The 22970-nt window shown below is 42.9% G+C and overlaps 1 protein-coding gene across 1 annotated transcript in view; it reads right to left on the bottom strand.

The window, feature by feature from the left end:
* Positions 1 to 22970, bottom strand: part of LOC143280165 (intraflagellar transport protein 172 homolog) — a 69430-nt gene that overhangs the window by 10578 nt on the left and 35882 nt on the right. The window contains 9 exon segments of the mRNA XM_076584749.1: positions 825 to 888; positions 1973 to 2082; positions 2748 to 2846; positions 4232 to 4367; positions 13656 to 13670; positions 15921 to 16033; positions 18872 to 19052; positions 20509 to 20667; positions 21973 to 22115. Coding sequence (XP_076440864.1) covers positions 825 to 888; positions 1973 to 2082; positions 2748 to 2846; positions 4232 to 4367; positions 13656 to 13670; positions 15921 to 16033; positions 18872 to 19052; positions 20509 to 20667; positions 21973 to 22115 — 1020 coding nt within the window.

Here is a 22970-nt window from a genome sequence, read left to right as displayed (position 1 = left end):
AATAAGTACAACTTTGTGAGAAGCATGACAAGGCAATCCAAGAAACTAATCAAAGGCAGTTTTGGACAGACAAGTCTTGAAGTTGGTTTTGAACCTGGTTACGTTCTTCAACAGAGAGGTGTAAATTAAAAAAAAAAGATTAATATGTCTGGTATTGAAACAGTCCATTAATGAATGGCCCAACCATAAATCAATATAACCACAGCAATAAATTATAATATTCTGACGGGCGCAATAGCCATGTGGTTAAAGCGTTGGACTGTCAATCCTGGGTTCGAATCACGGTGATGGCGCCTGGTGGGTAAAGGGTGGAGATTTTTACGATCTCCCAGGTCAACATATGTGCAGACCTGCTAGTGCCTGAACCCCCTTCGTGTGTATATGCAAGCAGAAGATCAAATACGCACGTTAAAGATCCTGTAATCCATATCAGCGTTCGGTGGGTTATGGAAACAAGAACATACCCAGCATGCACACCCCCGAAAACGGAGTATGGCTGCCTACATGGCGGGGTAAAAACGGTCATACACGTAAAAGCCCACTCGTGTGCATACGAGTGAACGCAGAAGAAGAAGAAGAAGATAATATTCTGATTTTTTTTTTTTAAAGCAGTCAGACCAGAGCAATGATCACCACTAACACTTTGCACTGAGAAAACCAACTAGTCTTATGGAGTGGTGATAACAAGAAGGTCAGAACTTCCACACCCTTCCATTCACCTGTGTCAACAGTCCATTTTCTCACACAATTCTGAACATGTCTGAAACTGAGGAAACAACTGCAGCCTGGAAAGGCAGAGCCTATGCTTCACATCATTCACTCACATCTTCAGCTTTGCCTTGGTTCTTGCAGAATTCCTTGTATCGGTCATCAACGTATGGTTCATACCTGCAATGGGGGGGGAAAGGAATTCAACATATTTGAAAACAACACCACAAATCAAAAGACGTAACAACACCACAAATCCAAGGGCGGGGTTTTAAATTTTTTTTTATTTATTCTTAATTCATATTTTTGGTGGCCACATACAGAAACACACTCATCAGTCTTAAACATGAGGGGAAAAGAAAATGCCGGTTCATACAAATGTTGTATAATACTGTCATCAACCAGCATGGATTTGACTTCCATCTTACACACATATCTCCAGTTTGTTAACTCACTCGGGACGACAAGTTTTCTCCCTTGCTTTTTCCCACAGACGACCCATTTGTAAGGGTTTGGAAAAAAATTACAAAAAATACAAAATACTGTGTAAGAAAATGAAACTTTCAGAACTCGTTTATTACGTGTTGAGCTATTACATATAAAAAAAATCAAATTTCTCATCTTATTTTTACAGTTTTGCCATATGTAGAAAATACTGCCAATTTTTCACCCCGAATCACCATACCCATGCTCGCTTTCTGCATTAAATTCGCTTTCTTCTTCGTCATCATCCACTTCTTCAATGTCCGACCCTTCAGTTTGAAGCATTTCAAGTACTTCGGCAACCCTAAAACGTTGCCGTCACTGCCTTGTTCGCTTCACAACATTCTGAGAAGAGCCCGCTTTGCTAACAGGCTGGCACGCGAGCAGACGACCGGTCAGTGACTTTGTCAGCGTGTGTGCGAGATGGGCCACACATCCCAGGCTGACCAATCATACTGTTCGATTGTGGAGTGACCCAGAATAGCGCACTCTGCTTGGCTAATCACAAAATCATGTGTACAGCGCATGATGGAATTTTACTTTCGGAGAATGCTATTGCATTCCTTCGTCCGAATCCGAATACGTTTTGTGTAGGAATGCGTGAGCATTCCTTCGTCCGGAGAGAGTTATCAGCATTGATTTCTACATTTGAATGTTATCATCTAAAAGGTAGGAGAGGAAGGGGAGAGGTGAGGATGAATGGTGAAGACCAAACTGATGCACACTTTATTGGCCAGTAATTAAACAGAATCAATCCACCAGGCCAGTGCTGAATACGTACTTGGGCTCCAGCTCCTTGGCAACTTTCTTGGCTTTGTTCCAGTCACCGGCGGCAATGAACATGTCGATGGCTTCCTTCACCATGTCCAGACTGAGGTACAGCTCTGCTGCCTGTCACACACACACACACATGATTACACACACACGTGTGCACACACACACACACGCACACACACACGATTACACACACACATGCACACACACACACGCAAAATCACACACACACACACACATAATCACACACACACAAACACACACACATGATTACACTTGTACACACATACACATCACACACGAACACATATGATTACACATATATATGACTGCACACACACACACACCCCGAACATGCAGACACATACATGACTACACACACACACAGAATTACACACATACATGCATGATGATACAACAAATACATCACAAACACACATGATCAAACACATATACATGCCACACACCCCACCCCATCCCCAATCCTACACACACACACACACACACACATACACACACACAACCAATCCCACACACACACACACACAACCAATCCTACACACACACACACACACACACACAGCACTCACTCACCCAAACACCACACACACACACACAGCACACACATGATGATCACACATATACACAAACATACATGCACACAAACTTATCAAACACACACACACACACACACACACACACTTTTACACCACAACTGATGGAAGTTGCTCCACCTTTGAACGACACATTAACTGCAATGCCCAGGGGACAACAGTACTCACTGAACTATGTCGGTGGATTTCAGCCAGTCGAGGTCCGACGATCTCCACCACCACCTGTGCTTTCTGTGGTCCCAGGAACTTGATGGCCAGGTCACCCGCCTGAGACAACAAAAACATATCATGTTGTGCTGCGTTGCATTGTGTTATTTTTCGTCGCGTTGTGTTGTGGTGTGTGGTGTGGAGTGGTGTCACCTGTCTGAGAAAACAAACATGTAGTGTACTGTGTTGTGTTGTGTTGTGTTGTGCTGTGTCACCCGCCTGAATAAACAAACAAAAAAAAAAAATGTATTGTGCTGTGTTGTGTTGTGCTGTGTCACCAGCCTGAGAGAACAAAAACTGTATTGTACTGTGTTGTACAAGTCCTAGTGCCTACATTTCCTTGATGTTCTGGTATTGTTTTTATCTGTCTGCAAGTGTATTTGTTAAACTATTACACGTATTTTTCATCAAAATACATGGATGGGAGTGACTCATTTTATATCAAAATACACGGTGGAACTGATTTTATATCAAAATGCATGGTGGAACTGATTTTATATCAAAATACATGGGGGACTGATTTTATATCAAAATACATGGTGGAACTGATTCTATATCAAAATACATGGGGGACTGATTTTATATCAAAATACATGGGAACTGATTTTATATCAAAATGCATGGTGGAACTGATTTTATATCAAAATACATGGTGGAACTGATTTTATATCAAAATGCATGGGAGACTGATTTTATATCAAAATGCATGGGGGACTGATTTTATATCAAAATGCATGGGGGACTGATTCTATATCAAAATACATGGGGGACTGATTTTATATCAAAATGCATGGTGGAACTGATTTTACATCAAAATACATGGGGGACTGATTTTATATCAAAATGCATGGGGGACTGATTTTATATCAAAATACAGGACAGTTTGAAGCTGGGGTCCAGGGCCCCATAGAAGACATAAAAGACACAGAAGATATGAAAGACACAGAGGACATAAAAAAAAGACATAACAGACATAGAAGACAAGAAAGACATAGAAGACATAAAAGACAAAAGACATGAAAGACATAAGAGACATAAAAAAAACAGAGAATGCATGAAAGCTCTAAAAGACATAAAAGACATTAACACACACACACACACACACACACACAGACAACCGAACACTGGGTTATAACACAGACTCACTTTGTTTACACAAGCGAGTCAAAAACTACAACAGAAGACATAAAAGACAAAGAAGACAGGAAAGACCTAGAAGACAGGAAAGACACAGTGAACACAGAAGACATAAAACACACAGAAGACATATGAAAGACACAGGAGAAATAAAAGACAAAGAAGACACAGAAGACATAAATGACACAGAAGGAAAAAACAAACAAACAAAAAAAAAACACAGAAGAAATAAAAAGACACAGATGACACAAAAAGGCAAGAACGCCACAGCGTCAACCTCCCCCTCCCCCACCTCCCCCCACCCTGACCTTCATCCAGCACTTCTCCATGACATTCTGGTCCGAGATGACGGAGGGAGTGATCTTCATGTAGCACTCCACCGCACGGGCGTACTCCCCAGAGGACTCCCACTCCCTGGCCTGTTGCACCATGCTCTCCGCTCCCCTGAACACACACACACACAGTAGTTCTGCGGTAACGTGCGCATCTTTTTTTTTTTTTTTTTTTTCCCTTTTCATTTGATATAATCTACCCCTGTTGCTGACACACACAGTAGTTCTGCGGTAACGTGCGCATCATTTTTTTTTTTTTTCCCTTTTCATTTGATATAATCTACCCCTGCTGCTGACACACACAGTAGTTCTGCGCTAACGTGCGCATCTTTTTTTTTTTTTTTTTCCCTTTTCATTTGATATAATCTACCCCTGCTGCTGACACACAGAGTAGTTCTACGGTAACGTGCGCATCATTTTTTTTTTTCCTTTTCATTTGATATAATCTACCCCTGTTGCTGACACACACAGTAGTTCTCTAGTAACGTGCGCATCATTTTTTTTTCCCCCCCCTTTTCATTTGATATAATCTACCCCTGCTGCTGACACACACAGTAGTTCTGCGGTAACGCGCGCATCATTTTTTTTTTTTTTTTCCCTTTTCATTTGATATAATCTACCCCTGATGCTGACACACACAGTAGTTCTACGGTAACGTGCACATAATTTTTTCTTTCTTTTCATTTGATATTATCTACCCCTGTTGCTGACACACAGAGTAGTTCTACGGTAACGTGCGCATCATTTTTTTTTTTCCCTTTTCATTTGATATATTATCTACCCCTGTTGCTGACACACACAGTAGTTCTACAGTAATGTGCGCATCATTTTTTTTTTTTTCCTTTTCATTTGATATAATCTACCCCTGCTGCTGACACACACAGTAGTTCTGCGGTAATGTGCACATCATTTTTTTTTTTTTTCCCTTTTCATTTGATATTATCTACCCCTGTTGCTGACACACACAGTAGTTCTACAGTAATGTGCGCATCATTTTTTTTTTTTTCCTTTTCATTTGATATAATCTACCCCTGCTGCTGACACACACAGTAGTTCTGCGGTAATGTGCACATCATTTTTTTTTTTCTTTTCATTTGATATAATCTACCCCTGTTGCTGACACACACAGTAGTTCTGCGGTAACGTGCGCATCATTTTTTTTTTTCTTTTCATTTGATATAATCTACCCCTGTTGCTGACACACAGAGTAGTTCTACGGTAACGTGCGCATCTTTTTTTTTTTTCTTTTCATTTGATATAATCTACCCCTGCTGCTGACACACAGAGTAGTTCTACGGTAACGTGCGCATCTTTTTTTTTTTTCTTTTCATTTGATATAATCTACCCCTGCTGCTGACACACAGAGTAGTTCTACGGTAACGTGCGCATCTTTTTTTTTTTTCTTTTCATTTGATATAATCTACCCCTGTTGCTGACACACAGAGTAGTTCTACGGTAACGTGCGCATCTTTTTTTTTTTCCTTTTCATTTGATATAATCTACCCCTGCTGCTGACACACAGAGTAGTTCTCTGGTAATGTGCGCATCATTTTTTTTTTTTTTTTCCTTTTCATTTGATATAATCTACCCCTGCTGCTGACACACAGAGTAGTTCTACGGTAACGTGCGCATCATTTTTTTTTTTTTTTCCTTTTCATTTGATATAATCTACCCCTGCTGCTGACACACACAGAGTAGTTCTACGGTAACGTGCGCATCATTTTTTTTTCCTTTTCATTTGATATAATTTACCCCTGCTGCTGACACACACAGCAGTTCTACGGTAATGTGCGCATCATTTTTTTTTATTTTCCTTTTCATTTGATATAATCTACCCCTGCTGCTGACACACAGAGTAGTTCTGCGGTAACGTGCGCATCATTTTTTTTTCCTTTTCATTTGATATAATCTACCCCTGCTGCTGACACACAGAGTAGTTCTCTGGTAACGTGCACATCATTTTTTTTATTTTCCTTTTCATTTGATATAATCTACCCCTGTTGCTGACACACAGAGTAGTTCTGCGGTAACGTGCGCATCATTTTTTTTTCCTTTTCATTTGATATAACTTACCCCTGCTGCTGATACACACAGCAGTTCTACGGTAATGTGCGCATCATTTTTTTTTATTTTCCTTTTCATTTGATATAATCTACCCCTGCTGCTGACACACAGAGTAGTTCTCTGGTAATGTGCGCATCATTTTTTTTTTTTTTTCATTTAATACAATCTACCACTGCCTACACACACAGTAGTTCTATGGTAATGTGTGCAACATTTTTTTTTTTATTTCATACAATCTACCCCTGCCCACACACACAGTGGTTCCATGGTAATGCACACATCTTGTTTCATTATTTTACATATATAATCTACCTCTGAAAACACATACAGCATTTCTACAGTAACTGGTGCATTGTATTTCATCATATAATCTACCGCTGAAGGCACACAATATTTCAATAGGAATGTGCACATAGACACACACAGTATTATTTCAATGGTAAAGTGCGTATCATATTCCATTATTTTGTGTATGTAATCAGTTTATTGCCTTTTATCTAAATTTATTCCTGTTTATTTGTTGTTGTTTTTGTCATTCTTAATATGGTATTTAAACAAACTTAATAACTGTGAATAGCTTCTATCATTTGAGTTAATATTTTGTTAATCATGTATCTATAATGAATCATGTTCTTTTTGAAATGTAGGAGCATGATCCCCCCCCCCCCCCCCCCTCTTTTTTTTTTCTTCTGCAACCCACACAGATGCTGTCAGAGCAACCTGACAGAGAATGAATGAATGAATAAATTAATGAATCAAAGAACAAATGAATGTTGTTGTTGGTTTTGGAAGGAATAAAGGAATGACTTACTGGGCTTGTTTTCATCCCATCATCATAAAAAAAAAAGGAAATATAACAAACTTGCAATGCAAAAAGCATAACATTACAAAGGCAAATTTTTTTTAATTATGTCAAAATACATACAAATACATAAATACATGCAGAAAACTTACAACACACACAAACACACCAACCCACCCACACCCATACAGAGACACAGAGAGAGAATAGGGATGTGAGGAGAGAGGGTAAGGGAGATTAAAGAGGGGGGGGGATGTGGGAGGGAAGAGGGAGATGAAAGACGGGAAGGGGAGGGGGTGTGGGGGGGGGGGAAGAGGGAGATGAAAGACGGGGGTGGGGGGGGGGGTGAAAGATTGGGGGGGGGGGGGGGTATGTGGGGGAGAAGAGGGAGATGAAAGACATGGGGGGGATGTGGGGGGGAGAGGGAGAGGAAAGATTGGGGATAGGAATGTGGGGGGAGAGGGAGATAAAAGAGGGGGAGGGTGGGGATGTGGGGAGAAGAGGGAGAGATGAGGATGTGGGGGGGAGGGGGAGGGGGAGAGCGAGGAAAGATTGGGGATGGGGATGTGGGGGAAGAGGGAGATGAAAGACGGGGGGGGGGGGGAGATGTGGGGGGGGGGGAGAGAGGAAGATGAAAGACGGGGGGGGGGGGGGGGGCGAGGGATGTGTGTGTGAAAGACAGGGGGGGAGGGATGTGGGGAGGAAGAGGGAGATGAAAGATGGGGGGGGAGAGGGAGAAGAAAGACAGGGGGGAGGTTATGGGGGGGGGAGGGAGAGGAAAGAGGGGGAGGGTGGGGATGTGGGAGAAGAGGGAGAGATGAGGATGTGGGGGGGGGAGAGCGAGGAAAGATGGAGATGGGTGGAGGGTGATGAAAGGGGGGTGGGGATGTGCGGAGAGAGGGAGATAAAAAGAGGGAGAGATGGGAATGTGTGGGGGGGGGGAGTTAGAGGAAAGAGGGAGAGAAGGGGGTGTTGGGGGGAGAGAGAGGGAGAGGAAAGAGGGAGAGATGGGGGTGTGGGGGAGAGAGAGGGAGAGGAAAGAGGAGAGGATGGGGGTGTGGGGGAGAGAGAGGGAGAGGAAAGAGGGAGAGATGGGGGGGAGAGAGAGGGAGAGGAAAGAGGGAGAGATGGGGATGTTGGGGGAGAGAGAGGGAGAGGAAAGAGGGAGAGATGGGGATGTGGGGGGAGAGAGAGGGAGAGGAAAGAGGGAGAGATGGAGATGTGGGGAGAGAGGGAGAGGAAAGAGGGAGAGATGGGGATGTGGGGGGGGGAAGGGAGAGGAAAGAGGGAGAGATGGGGATGTGGGGAAGAGAGGGAGAGGAAAGAGGGAGAGATGGGGATGTGGGGGAGAGAGGGAGAGGAAAGAGGGAGAGATGGGGATGTGGGGGGAGAGAGAGGGAGAGGAAAGAGGGAGAGATGGGGATGTGGGGGAGAGAGGGAGAGGAAAGAGGGAGAGATGGGGATGTGGGTGGGGGAGGGAGAGGAAAGAGGGAGAGATGGGGATGTGGGGGAGAGAGGGAGAGGAAAGAGGGAGAGATGGGGATGTGGGGAAGAGAGGGAGAGGAAAGAGGGAGAGATGGGGATGTGGGGGAGAGAGGGAGAGGAAAGAGGGAGAGATGGGGATGTGGGGGGAGAGAGGGAGAGGAAAGAGGGAGAGATGGGGATGTGGGGGAGAGAGAGAGAGGAAAGAGTGAGAGATGGGGATGTGGGGGAGAGAGGGAGAGGAAAGAGGGAGAGATGGGGATGTGGGGGAGAGAGGGAGAGGAAAGAGGGAGAGATGGGGATGTGGGGGGAGAGAGGGAGATGAAAGAGGGAGAGATGGGGATGTGGGGGGAGAGGGAGAGGAAAGAGGGAGAGATGGGGATGTGGGGAAGAGAGGGAGAGGAAAGAGGGAGAGATGGGGATGTGGGGGAGAGAGGGAGAGGAAAGAGAGATGGGGATGTGGGGGGAGAGGGTGGAGTGGTGGCCTAGTGGTAATGCGCCCAACCAGGCAGCGAGTGTCCATGGGTTTAAGCCCCATATACAGACCAGGATCTTTACTCCTCCCCCCACCCCCCGACCCCCTCTCCACTACACCTTGAGTGGTGATCTGGGTGCAAGTCATTCGAATGAGAAAATAAACCAAGGCCCCGTGTGCAGCGTGCACTTAGTACACACACACACACGAACCCACAGCGACTAAAAGGTCGTCCCTGGCAACATTCTGTAGAAAAAAATCCACTTTGACAGTAAAACAAATACACTGTGGCAACTTGCTGTCTCTTTGGGGAGAGCAACCAAAATCTCACGCAGAGAAATCTGCTGTAACACAATATGGTACAACACAATATCTCAAAAAACCTCAAACAAAACCAGATTCTTATCTCACTCGAACTAAAACTGACACATAATTATATTGCAATAGGAAAGAAGCAAGGTATTTCCACATGACCTATTACTTTACAAGCAAAAAAAAGGTCCATCAATCTCATCCACACAAAAACAAACATTTTCTACACATGTTTGTAACTTGTACAAAGAAAGCGTACACAGCCACTGTATCAGCTGCAGAGCAAACCAATAGGCCTAGTTTGCATCAGTTTGACATGGTACAGTATATGACACCAAACTACTGTTTAAACTCATGGCGAGAACCTGGTGGTGATGCCACACTGAACAAGAGTTGTCCCCTACTGCAAAGGGAAAAACAATGTGATGAGCAGTCATGAATGAAGCCATGAAAATCAGAAAAAAAAAGCTTTAAAATAATTATTATTATTATAAAATATTAACAAAAAAGAAGCAAAATGCCATATCTTCAGACCAATGGATTGTAAATAATTTTTAAAAAAAGTATTCAAAAAATAAAAAGACTATAATACTGTCTACTATTACTCCCAGTGAAAAGATGTAAGTAAAATTGGAAAAAAAACACCCGAAAAACCTCAGACTATACAAACTGATGGTGACCAGTAAATTTGGAAAATAAACAACAACAACAACCTTCAGACTATACAAACTGATGGTGACCAGTAAAACTGGAAAAAGAAACAACCTCAGACTATACAAACTGATGGTGACCAGTAAAATTGGAAAAAAAATATCAACCTCAGGCTATACAAACTGATGGTGACCAGTAAAATTGGAAAAAGAATACCAACCTCAGGCTATACAAACTGATGGTGACCAGTAAAATTGGAAAAAAAATACCAACCTCAGGCTATACAAACTGATGGTGACCAGTAAAATTGGAAAAAAAACAACCACCTCAGACCATACAAACTGATGGCGACCATTGCTCCCTGCAAACACTGAATGACAAACAAACAAGCACACACACACACACACACACACACACACACACACATAAACACACACACACACTTCTGGATACCATGGCACCAATAATCAGGACAAACAACAGCTGCTTTTTTCCTTCTATGTTCGAAACACTGGGCAAAGATGACTGCACAGTGCAATAATAGTGGAGTGGTAACCTAGTGGAAAACACGTCCACCTAGAAAGAATAACAAAATGTACATTTGCACAGCACCTTTTCTCCCTACATGAAAGAAAGTCAGAGCCTCTGAGAATCTGAAGGTGCGGGATCAAACCTCACAGTCACCAGAATCTTCTCCCCCATGACAAGACCTTGAGTGTTGGTCTACCGGCTAGTCATTTGGATGAGAAAATAAACCAATGTCCTGTGTGCAACATGCACTTAGCGAGGCCAACAGGACTGCTGCAGCTGTTCAGAAGAGGCAGGCCAGAAAGTCACGGGCAAACAAGCTCCCTGACAATGGTATGCCTGTCTTTGTCTGCCCCAACTGTCAGCGAACATTTAGTGCACAGATTGGACTATTCAGCCATCTGCACATTCACAGATAGATTCATGAGCATCCTCCCCCCCCCCCCCCCACCCCACCACCACCCTCCTCCCATCCCCCAGCTGGATGACAACGATGGTCATCATCGATCTCGATGGACACACCACCAGCGCACGTAAAAGAGTCCACTACAACAAATGGGTTGCCCTTGGCAAAATTCTGATCAAAAGTCCACTCTTGTAATGTTATATACATGTGTGTGTGAGCATGTGACCGAAGCCTGTCTTAGCGATACACAAAACGAAGGATGAGCGCCTAAAGGCACCTCTCAATCAGCTCTATCCAAGTAGGCAGCCTGTTTGTGAAAAGATTCCATACTTGTAAAGTGCTTAAAGTCTGGTCTCTGATCAAAGTCAGGCGCAGTATATGTATTCATGACAACAATAATGAAAATTCAAGTTACCGAACTTTCAAGAGAATCATGAATGAAACAGTGATTTTGTGGCACTGGTTACAAAGTTAACAAGAATAAAAGAAAGAAAAACCCACAGAACAGTTGGCTAGCAAAATGCCAAGATTCCCCTGGCACATGGCACATGGTGTTGGGTAGCAATGGAGACGATCAGATGGACCGGGGGCCTCGTGGAAATGCACACAACTAGGGAGGGAGTGTCCATATGTTCAAGTCACACACCCACTAGGATTTTAACCCCCTCCCCACCCCACCCCCCCCTCCCCTCCTTCCCACTTGACCTTGAGCTGTGGTCTGGCTGTTTTGTCTTTTGGATGTGATAATAAACTAAGGCGCCACGTGCAGCTTGCACCTAGTGCATGTTAAAGAGCCCAAGGCAACAATGGGGTTGTCCCTGCAAAAGTTTCTGTAGAAAAACTACTTTGACAGTATGGCAAATACACTAGCAAACAGAAAAAAATAGGCTGGCACAGCACTGTGGTGATGTGTTCTATCCCTTGAGAGAGCAGCTCAAATTCCAAAGAGAACAAGAGAGGCAAGGCCTTCAAGACTCACTTGTGATAAATTAAGTCCCCTAGCATTAATTACAGAGTAATTTCCCTTTTTTTACTATCTGCACCAAAACGTTTGCAAAATAAATAAAAATTCCATGCTTAGCAAAAGAAGTTCCTGTTTGAACAAAAAAATGATAATAATGACTCCTCTTGTTGTTGTGTCAGAGTAAGAGGTCAAAGTGCCAAGTTTAGAGAATACAAAAAATATAACAGTAAATGCAGTTTGCATATAATTAGGCTTCTTTTTTTTATTTTTTTGTGCCCATCCCAGAGGTGCAATATTGTTTTAAACAAGATGACTGGAAAGAACTGAATTTTTCCTATTTTTATGCCAAATTTGGTGTCAACTGACAAAGTATTTGCAGAGAAAATGTCAATGTTAAAGTTTACCACGGACACACAGACACACGGACACACACACACACACACACACACACAGACAACTGAACACCGGGTTAAAACATAGACTCACTTTGTTTACACAAGTGAGTCAAAAATCTGTTGTGAGAAAAAAACAGTAACACAATACAAAATCCAGAATGGTGAAAAGGACTATATGAAGACTTATGGAAAGTGAAACCACACACCACTAATAAGATTTGAAAGTGATCAACATGTTATTGGGTGAGCACAAAACGTGGGTAATTAAGAAAACTGAAAAAATGAAGAGAGAAAATAAAGTGATGTAATGATGAGAAACTTACCCTGAGCTGCTTCTAGTTCTAGACGTTAGTTTGCGACAAAGGAAACAGCTTTCCGTTTAAATTCACTGTTTTATTCTACCATATAGGAAACCAGTTATCTAAAGCCGTGTATATATGTATGTGTGTGTGTGTGTGTGTGTGAGTGTGTGTGTGTGTGTGTGTGTGTACGCACCTGAATGTGTGTGTGTGCATGTGTGTGTGCACACGCATGTGTGTGAGTGTGTTCACGTGCATGCACAATTTCATACACGCACACACACACACACACACACATATATATATATGTTCCCATTCATACCCACACCTCTACACATAAAAAGTGTATCTATTGTTTACCAACTGACGAAGAGCAGTTGTGGGCTCTTGTATGATTTTATGTATATACACATGATCTCTGAATACTTAATAATAATATGCCTTATCTCATGAATTTCACTGTACCTGTGTCTTCATCCACATATTTGCCCCGCAACCCCCTCAGAACAGTTTTGCTCTAGATAAGCACACATCCTATATGAGCAAATCACTGCACTCAAACTCTGGATATGTTTGATAATATGGTACAAAGTCAAGCACTCTGCCGACAAGCCAGAACAGCTAGATTTGAACAATTTGTAGCAGACCAAGTCCTCTACACGCCATTACATCATTTATACAAAACGTACACGCATTCAACTCTCTAGTCAAAACGTAAGCTAAACGTCAAAAACTGCAAGCAGGGCAAAAGCACGCTCACAGCTAAGTATTCTCACTGTGAACATTTTCAGTGCAAATGAGTCAACGCAGACAGATTGTAAACACATCAGATCAGACGAGAAACACACGGAACAGTTAAAACAAACAAGAGGAGAATAAAATCACATAAAATTACAAGCACTCATTAGGCACAAGATGGTAAGGATTCAGGGTTTGATGAGTTTTATTTCTCTCAGAGAGATCTGCTTGGAAGGTAAAACACCAGAGTGAATGGAAAAAAAACTTGTCGTAATCATACTTACGTGCCCCCTCCTCCACTGTGAATTGAGGCATTCAATGTTGAAAACACATGTTACACTGAGTTCTCTCAGTTACAAATTTCACATGTCTGTTACTTTTGTCCCCTTTTGGTATGTCATATCTCTGGTGTCAAACTGACAACTTGACAAATACTGCTGACTCAGTTGTTTTCTGACTCTTTCCTGATTTACACATGTCAGGATCACAGATTTTGGTAAAAACACATACATGTGCGCATGTGTATACACACATCCAAACTGTGTACTCGCACATGCACACACACACACATGCGCACAAACATAATATGCAGATACAGGCCACACAGTTCTGACCAGGCGTTATTCCTAGACAACAAGGAAAAAAAAACATTTTTCTCATTATACACACCTGATGTCTCCTTACACATAAATCAACATCCCATACCCCTTCCCCACACCACCCCCATCCCTTCTCTCTAGTATGGAGAAACCAGCTTGTATATTACAGGGAAGTTTAGTGAAGGCAATGCGGAGTGATGGCCTAGAGGTGACACGTCCGCCTAGGAAGCGAGAGAATCTGAGGGCGCTGGTTCGAATCACGGCTCAGCCGCCGATATTTTCTCCCCCTCCATTAGACATTGAGTGGTGGTCTGGACGCTAGTCATTCGGATGAGACGATAAACAGAGGTCCCATGTGCAGCATGCACTTAGCGCACGTAAAAGAACCCACGGCGACAAAAGGGTTGTTCCTGGCAAAATTATGTAGAAAAATCCACTTCGACAGGAAAAACAAATAAAACTGCACGCAGGAAAAAATACAAAAAAATGGGTGGCGCTGTAGTGTAGCGACGCACTCTCCCTGGGGAGAGCAGCCCGAATTTCACACAGAGAAATCTGTTGTGATAAAAAGGAATACAAATATAAACAAATATAAACAACTGGGGAAAAAATATAGGAAATTTTCTAAACTACATCACAGACCAAACCTCATGGGAATGACCGCCCGCTGTTTAAGCAAATGTAGAGAGAGGCTTAACTTTCAGGTGATACCAAACATCTTCAGCATGCCACATTCCTTCAACCTTTTGCTGTCTCATCAGAAGCCAAAATCCGGCGAAAACATGCACTATGTTTACCAGCATGCTTGTAGCTCAGAGATGCATTTTGTACTCACCGTCTATGAAGAAAATCACCAGACAAACAAAGAAGACACACAGAATAAATTTTAACACTCCACCCACACAAGACGTGAGAGAGGTTGTCCCCTCCCTCATAAAGAGCTAGTTTATATTTATTTATTTATTTTTAAAAAAACAACAAGACATTTATAAACTAAGTATGCAAGCAAAACTCACACTCAAAATGTACACATACTCACTTTCTTTCTTCTTCTCTCACTAGAACACACACACACACACACACACAGATTCACTTGTAGAGGAGAAGGAGAACAAAGTAGATAGTTTGGGCATATTTATTTTTACTGTACCATGTAAGGAAAAAGCAGGAAGATGCTGACAAAAAACAAAAAAAAAAAAAAAAAGACAGCCAGAGAAAATCGGCCAGGTGCAAGGAAGGTAAAGAAAGTTCAACACGCGCACACTCTGCACACACAGGGAAGAAGCAGCACCAAGGGCAGATGGAATGTCACCCCCACACTTCCCCTAACGCACCCACACAAACACACAGAAAACACCACCCAAAGAGGGCCTGTAGCAAGGATCATCAAGGCCCCACTCTTGACAACATCTCGGCTCAAAACATGACAACAGTATGAGCAACACTGTTACTGTTCCACTTTTTAAATATGTACATGTCATTATGAACAAGGAATAAGAAATGTGCAATATAATATGTAATGTTCGTAACTTGTAAATATGCTTATAGATTTTTTTTCTTTTTTCACATTTAAGACATGTTACCTGTAATGCATTGGACAGAACATATAAAATGATATAATGCAATACTTTTACATTTGTGCCTTTGTTGAAAGTTTGATACATTTTCAATATTATGTTCTGATACTGCACCCGGCCAAATTTCTCTATTGTATTTTGAGACGCCAATAAAGGAACACCAGAAAAATTTAAAAAAATTAAAATAAGGATGCCAGTGTGATTGACAGGACAAATGAAGACATCATCCGGAGATGATCTTTACAAAAAAAACAGGATACACATGGTGTGCACACATGCACACACATACTCTCACACACACAACAACACATACCCACACACACACAAACACACTCACACCTACACCCACACCCACCCACACAGTGATACATACTTCCCAGACTTGCTGCTGGTCATCTCCCGATCGTACTCGTCCTGCAGCTGCTGCAGTTTGTGAGGGAGGTACTCCTTGCACACACGCAGCGCGTCTTGCCACATGCCTGAGTCCTGCATCACATAAATATAATAATAATAATAATGATGATGATTATAATAATGATCATGATGTGCACCGATACAGCTATTACCTTTCAACTCCAAAAGCATTTAACAATACATCTAGTGTGAATAACGGACAGGAATATAATGTTTAAAAAAAAAAAAATGCTGATGTATAAAACTCACTGAAAACTATATGTCAACAAGAGAGGCAAGGCCTTCAAGACTCACTTGTGATAAATTAAGTCCCCTAGCATTAATTACAGAGTAATTTCCCTTTTTTACTATCTGCACCAAAACGTTTGCAAAATAAATAAAAATTCCATGCTTCGCAAGAGAAGTTCCTGTTTGAACAAAAAATGATAATAATGACTCCTCTTGTTGTTGTGTCAGAATAAGAGGTCAAAGTGCCAAGTTTAGAGAATACAAAAAATATAAATATAACAGTAAATGCAGTTTGCATATAATTAGGCTTCTTTTTTTAATTTTTTTGTGCCCATCCCAGAGGTGCAATATTGTTTTAAACAACATGACTGGAAAGAACTCAATTTTTTTCCCTATTTTTATGCCAAATTTGGTGTCAACTGACAAAGTATTTGCAGAGAAAATGTCAATGTTAAAGTTTACCACGGACACACAGACACACGGACACACACACACACACACACAGACAACCGAACACCGGGTTAAAACATAGACTCACTTTGTTTACACAAGTGAGTCAAAAAACACTGCAGCAATTCCAGTTTTCAGTTACAGATTCTCAAGCAGGCGTCACTGCATTCCGACAAATCTATGTATGCTACACCACATGTGCCATGCAGATGCCTGACCAGTGCTGATGGTCAGGCCTGGAGTGCATGCATACATGTTTGTGTACCTGTCAGAGTCGATTTCTTCTGCACAATTTCGCCCCAGAGGACAACACTTATGTTGCCATGGGTTCTTTTTCAGTGCACCAAGTGCATGCTGCACATGGAAAGGAAATTTTCTATCTAAAATTACGTTTAAATAACATACTTACCGTGACCCAACTAGTGCAGACTCCGGCAGGGGTCTGACATTCCTGTCCTGTGCAAACTACTATCCGCCTATGCGGAGAAAACGAAACTACGGCCGATAACCTCCCGGAAGTAGGTAACCTCCCCTTTGTCCCGCTGGCTAGCGCCCTCTTTTTCCGGCAGCCATCATGACTCCTGTTCCTGTGCTCTTCATACGGCTAAGTTTTTTTTCGTATTTTCTGCCTGTCTGTCGATTCTCTGGCATTCTTGTTTGTTGTCAAATTATGTCTCCAACCAGGTCACACAATTATGTAGCTCGATTGGGGAATCGTGCTAAAATTAAGGCACGATCGCAATCGATTTGCTGACACTCTGGGCCCTCTACTCCTGGCCCTCTCAACAACGCCAACCCGCCACCTCCTCCACTTCCTCAACCTCAGTTTATTGTCTGAGTAGATTGACTAGATGCTTAGATTGACTGCCAAGTCAAACTTTGGAGAAAGGGCGAGACCCGGATTCAGACCCAGACCATAATGGACACTGTACTGACTCCCTGCATAACAGTTTAACATCACTGGCAACTTTTCATCTGTCCAATCTTTCATCATTCTTTACTAATGTCCTTTCATGGCATGTTTTCAAGCATGCTTGTTTTGTTTATTTATCTCTAATACCATATTATCTTCTTCTTTTTTTTTTTTTTTAAAGAAGAAAAGAAAGAAAGAAAAATAAACCACCTCCCCAACCACCCTTTCCAGCCGTCAATGATGGGTCCCTCAAACTGTACTATTTGATGGCAGGTTTTCAAGCATACTCCACTGGCTCCCGACAAGATCTGCAGTTCTTAGTTGCTGTCCAGCATGCCAGAGGGAATAATGGGACAGTACATAAGTAAGTTGGTTTCAAAATCAAGTATACTCATTTGTTTTTCATCCTTGCCCTTTTATCAGAACAACAACAACAACAAAAACAACATAACCCAAACCATCCTTTCAAACAAACAATCATCCCTTCCTAACCTGGTAATATTTCATGACAAGTTTTGAAACGTACGTGTTTGTTTCTTATCCCTGATGCCCCTTTATCTAACAAAAAACAACACCCCCCCACATCCCCCCCCAAAAAATGATCAGATCAAAGACCAGCCCAGCGATTCCTTTTTGACGAAGTGTCTGAGTTTGTTCCAATGTACCTTTTATTTACCTGTGTGCTAGCTGAATCGGTAGTGTAAGCAGTATTGTCTTGTGTACCTTGTAAATGGAGAGTTACCACTCCTAACTATTGGTTAACCCCCACCCCCCACCCCTCACCCCCCCCCAAAAAAAAACATCCTTTCAAACCAACACTGATCCCAAAATATTTGATGGCAAGGTTTCCAGTACACTAATTTGTTTTGTTTTTCATTTGTATGTCATTTTACTCTACAAAATAAATAAATAAATAAATATGTATTGTATTGTGTTGCATTGTATTACTCTTTTGTCACAACAGATTTCTGTGTGAAATTCAGGCTGCTCTACCCACGGAGAGCGTGTTGCTACACTGAGAGCGCCACCCTGTTCATTTCATCAAAGTGGATTTTTCTACAAATTTTTGCCAGGGATAACCCATTGTTGCCGTGGGTTCTATTACATGTGCACAGAACCTTGGTTTATCGCCTCATCCAAATGTGTCCAGACCACCACTCAAGGTTTAGCGGCGGGGAAGAAAATACTGGCGGCAGTGGGATTCAAACCAGCGCACTCAGATTCTCTCGCTTCCAAGGAAACGCGCTGCTACTAAGCCAACACTCCACGCTAACAAATAAAAAATAAATAAACCAAGTGTACAAGGGTGGGTCCCTCACCCTGTAGTACTTGATGGCCAGTTCGGGTCGCTGTGCCCTCAGCAGGAAGGACTCGGCCTTGGCGTACTCCTTCTCCTCAAAGGCGTAGCGGGCCTGACCCACCAGCACGTCCGCCACAGAGTCTGGGTCGTGGCTCTCCGCCACACGCTGCGCTGAGTCCCAGTCCTGGTTGTGCACGTACCTGCACACACACACACAACACACACACATGTGAGCACGCGCACGCGCACGCACACACACATGCGCACACACACACACCATGCACACACACACACACAACACAAAACACACACACACACCACGCACACACACATACACACACACACACACACAAACACACACCACTGTCACTGGTTTTGGTCTAAATTCCATGGCGAAATAGTTAGCACTGTGGACAGATGACTGGGAGGATACTGGTTTGAGCCTTATCAGGCGCTGGTGTTTGTTTTTTTCAGCCCATGGCCAACTCCTACCCAAAGTGTGTGCTATGGTCTCAAATGGGAAGATCGGCACCACAAAGTTAAGGATCATCCATTTCCACAAAAAGGTCTTTGGAATCACTGCTCAAATTTCCAGACCAGCACTGCAGGTGTGTGCATCTCTCAGCTTGGTTGACGTTGGGATGTACCATGAGAGTACAGCCTTGTCAAGCAGTCCCAAACCTAAACAGACCCTCATAGCAGCACTGTCATCAGCCCCATCATCATTAATCATGATCGAAATGGGGCACAAACAAAAAGTGTATATCAGTGACACATAACCAACATTCTTCATGTTTTATCTTTAGTTACTTTTTAAGCACATACAACTATCAATCAGTGTACTGCTACAATCACTATGAGAAAGGAGGCTTGCTATTCCTTTTCAAAAAGTGTATTCATTTTAGATTTCCAGCTTACTTGACTGCATTTTGCATACCAATCATCCAGGTCCTTACATAGTTTGAACAGAGTTCAAACATAATAAATTCATCGGCTTTGAACATTGGACAAATGATTGTAAAAATCTAAAAATGGGGTGGTAAATTTCTTACTTCAAAGCAAACACAATCAATCATGATGTAGTCCCTAACAGTACATTTCCTTGGCCGACAGTATGGAATGCTTGTCCGTACTTAGTTAATATTTTTTCTTCCATTCAAATCTACACTCTAAAATTACTGTCCTTCAAATTTTTGTTTCACATGGGTCAAATGGACTGCAGAAAATGAATAAAGCATTTCTGTATTACGTATTTGTATTTGTTTGGTAATCCTCCAAGGAACTGCTGAGGGAGGGAGATGGAGGAGAAGACAACACTGCAGAATGGACAGGGGAACCAGTTCCAGAGACCCAGGCTTTGACACAGAGCTGGAGGAATCTGGTGAACAGTTTTTCTATACTGCACCCCATTGACTCTTCACATAGCTAAGGGAGAAGAAGCAGATGCACACAAAAAAAGTTTCCAGGACAATATTTACTGCGTTCACCTGAGCTCAGGCTTTGGATGATCAGGTGACAGGCAATCACGAGGAAAGGGATATGTTCTTGTGCACAACACTCTTCACTGATGCAGCAAAGCTCATTTACAAGCACACATACATGCATACGTGCAAACACATACACACACACAAACACACACACATTCATGGTGCTTACATAAGCACAGCCTCCTTAGGCCTGCTGGCCTTGATGAACTCTGCCTCAGCCTCCGTGAACTTTCCCTCATCCTCCAGGAACATGGCATACTTGAGGTGGATGTCAGGCAGCTTGTCCTTCATGGCAATGCGCGCAATGTCAAAGGCAAAGTCAAAGGCACTGCAACGTCACACACACACACATCACATCCACATCAACAGATGACATTTTACATTGGGGCAATTTTCAAAATTTGAAGTGACAGGTCAAATCAAAAGTAATATGACACAGAACAATGCAATACAATACACGCTGAACTGTCAGGTCCAACTGAAAGTAATACAGTGCAATACAATATAATGCAATGCAACGCAATACAACGCAACGCAACACAAAATGAACTGACAGGTCCCACAGGCTACATACTTTGACCATACCATCCTGAGGAACTCTTACATAACTAACATGAACTGAGGATTCCCTTCAGTGCTTCTCTACAATGCAATGCAATGCAAAGCAATGCAATGCAATGCAATACAATACAATACTCTGTTCTGTTCAGGACCCCAGACAGTCAGAACAGAAGTTGCCTCCTCTGCTGTTCTGATGGCCACAGTCGGACACGACCAATTATCATACCAGCATACTTCTGTTCTTCTTCTTCGTCCGTGGGCTGCAGCTCCCACGTTCACTCGTATGCACACGAGTGGGCTTTCTACGTGTATGACCATTTTTACCCCGCCATGTAGGCAGCCATACTCGGGGTTTTCGGGGGTGTGCATGCTGGGTATGTTCTTGTTTCCATAAACCACCGAACCGTGACATGGATTACAGGATCTTTTATTTGTATTTGTATTTGTATTTCTTTTCATCACAACAGATTTCTCTGTATGAAATTCATGCTGCTCTCCCCAGGGAGAGCACGTCGCTACACTACAGCACCACCCATTTTTGGGGGTATTTTTTCCTGAGTGCAGTTTTATTTGTTTTTCCTATCGAAGTGGATTTTTCTACAGAATTTTGCCAGAAACAACCCTTTTGTTGCGGTGGGTTCTTTTATGTGCACTAAGTGCATGCTGCACAAGGGACCTCGGTTTATCGTCTCATTTGAATGACTAGCGTCCAGACCACCACTCAAGGTCCAGTGGAGGGGGAGAAAATATCGGCAGCTGAGCCGTGATTCAAACCAGCGCACTCAAATTCTCTCGCTTCCTAGGTGGACGCGTTACCTCTAGGCTATCACTCCACATGCGTATTTGATATTTTACTTGCATATACACGCAAAGAGGGTTCAGGCACAAGCAGATCTACACATGTTGACCTGTGAAATCGGAAAAATCTCCACCCTTACACACCAGGCGCCGTTACCGAGATTCAAACCCGGAACCCTTAGACTGAAAGTCCAATGCTTTAACCACTCGGCTATTGCACCCATCATATATATATCTATAAACACACATCAAGGAGGTTGTTAGGTCGGCTCACCAGTTTTCTGCAGCGTAGTCGATAGCGGCGTCCAGCAAGCCAAACTTGTTGAGCAGCTTGACAGCCGAGTCACCCCCCAGGCTCTTGGCCCACAGGTAGGCCACCTGCTTAGCAGCTGTGGGGCCGCCGTGAGCCTTTGCCACCTGTCGGAGGGAAACAGCATAATCTTGTTGAAATGGCAGGATTGGATGTGTGTGTGTGTGTGTATATATGCAACTTATTAATGCCACATGTATCATTAAATGTGTGAGTCACAAAGTAAGCATAGTTGTAATACCCGTAGTAGCAGTTGTTCTTTTAGCAGACTGGTATCTGTGTTGGGACAGGATAACTAATAGCTGTATCTTAGTGCATTTGCGAGTCAAAAAAAAGCATGTGTAATTACAGGTTATTCCTTCCCCCTCCTCTTTCCCTTCCCCTCTTTGTCATCCTCTGTTTTTTTTTCACCCGTCTTCTGTCACTTAGAGTGCAAAGACATAAAACTGAAGACTACCATTACACACACAAAAACCCACACACCCCTGGCCCCATACACACACGCATACCAAACACACATCAACAGACACACACACACACACACATGCCAGCACACACACACACACACACACATACACACACACATACACACACACACACACACACACACACGCGCACTACACACACACACCCTGTAGGCCTCATCTCACAGTTCTTGAGCATGGTACATGTTGACAGCAGCCTTCCAGTCCCCAGCCTCACACACACACACACACACACACACACACCAACACACACTACACACACACGCACCAACACACACACACACGAACCAACACACACACACACCTAAACGCACAAACACACACACACACACTAACACACACACATACAAACACACACACACACCAACACTACCCCCCACCCACCCCCACACACACACACTACACACCCACCCTGTAGGCCTCGAGGTCCTGAGCACGGTACATGTTGACAGAAGCCTTCCGGTCCCCAACCTCACA

Source organism: Babylonia areolata, chromosome 3, assembly GCF_041734735.1.
Source record: "Babylonia areolata isolate BAREFJ2019XMU chromosome 3, ASM4173473v1, whole genome shotgun sequence".
NCBI classification, from domain to species: domain Eukaryota; kingdom Metazoa; phylum Mollusca; class Gastropoda; order Neogastropoda; family Buccinidae; genus Babylonia; species Babylonia areolata.
The sequence above is the reverse complement of the archived record's forward strand: the minus strand, read 5'-3'. Positions and strand labels throughout refer to the sequence as shown.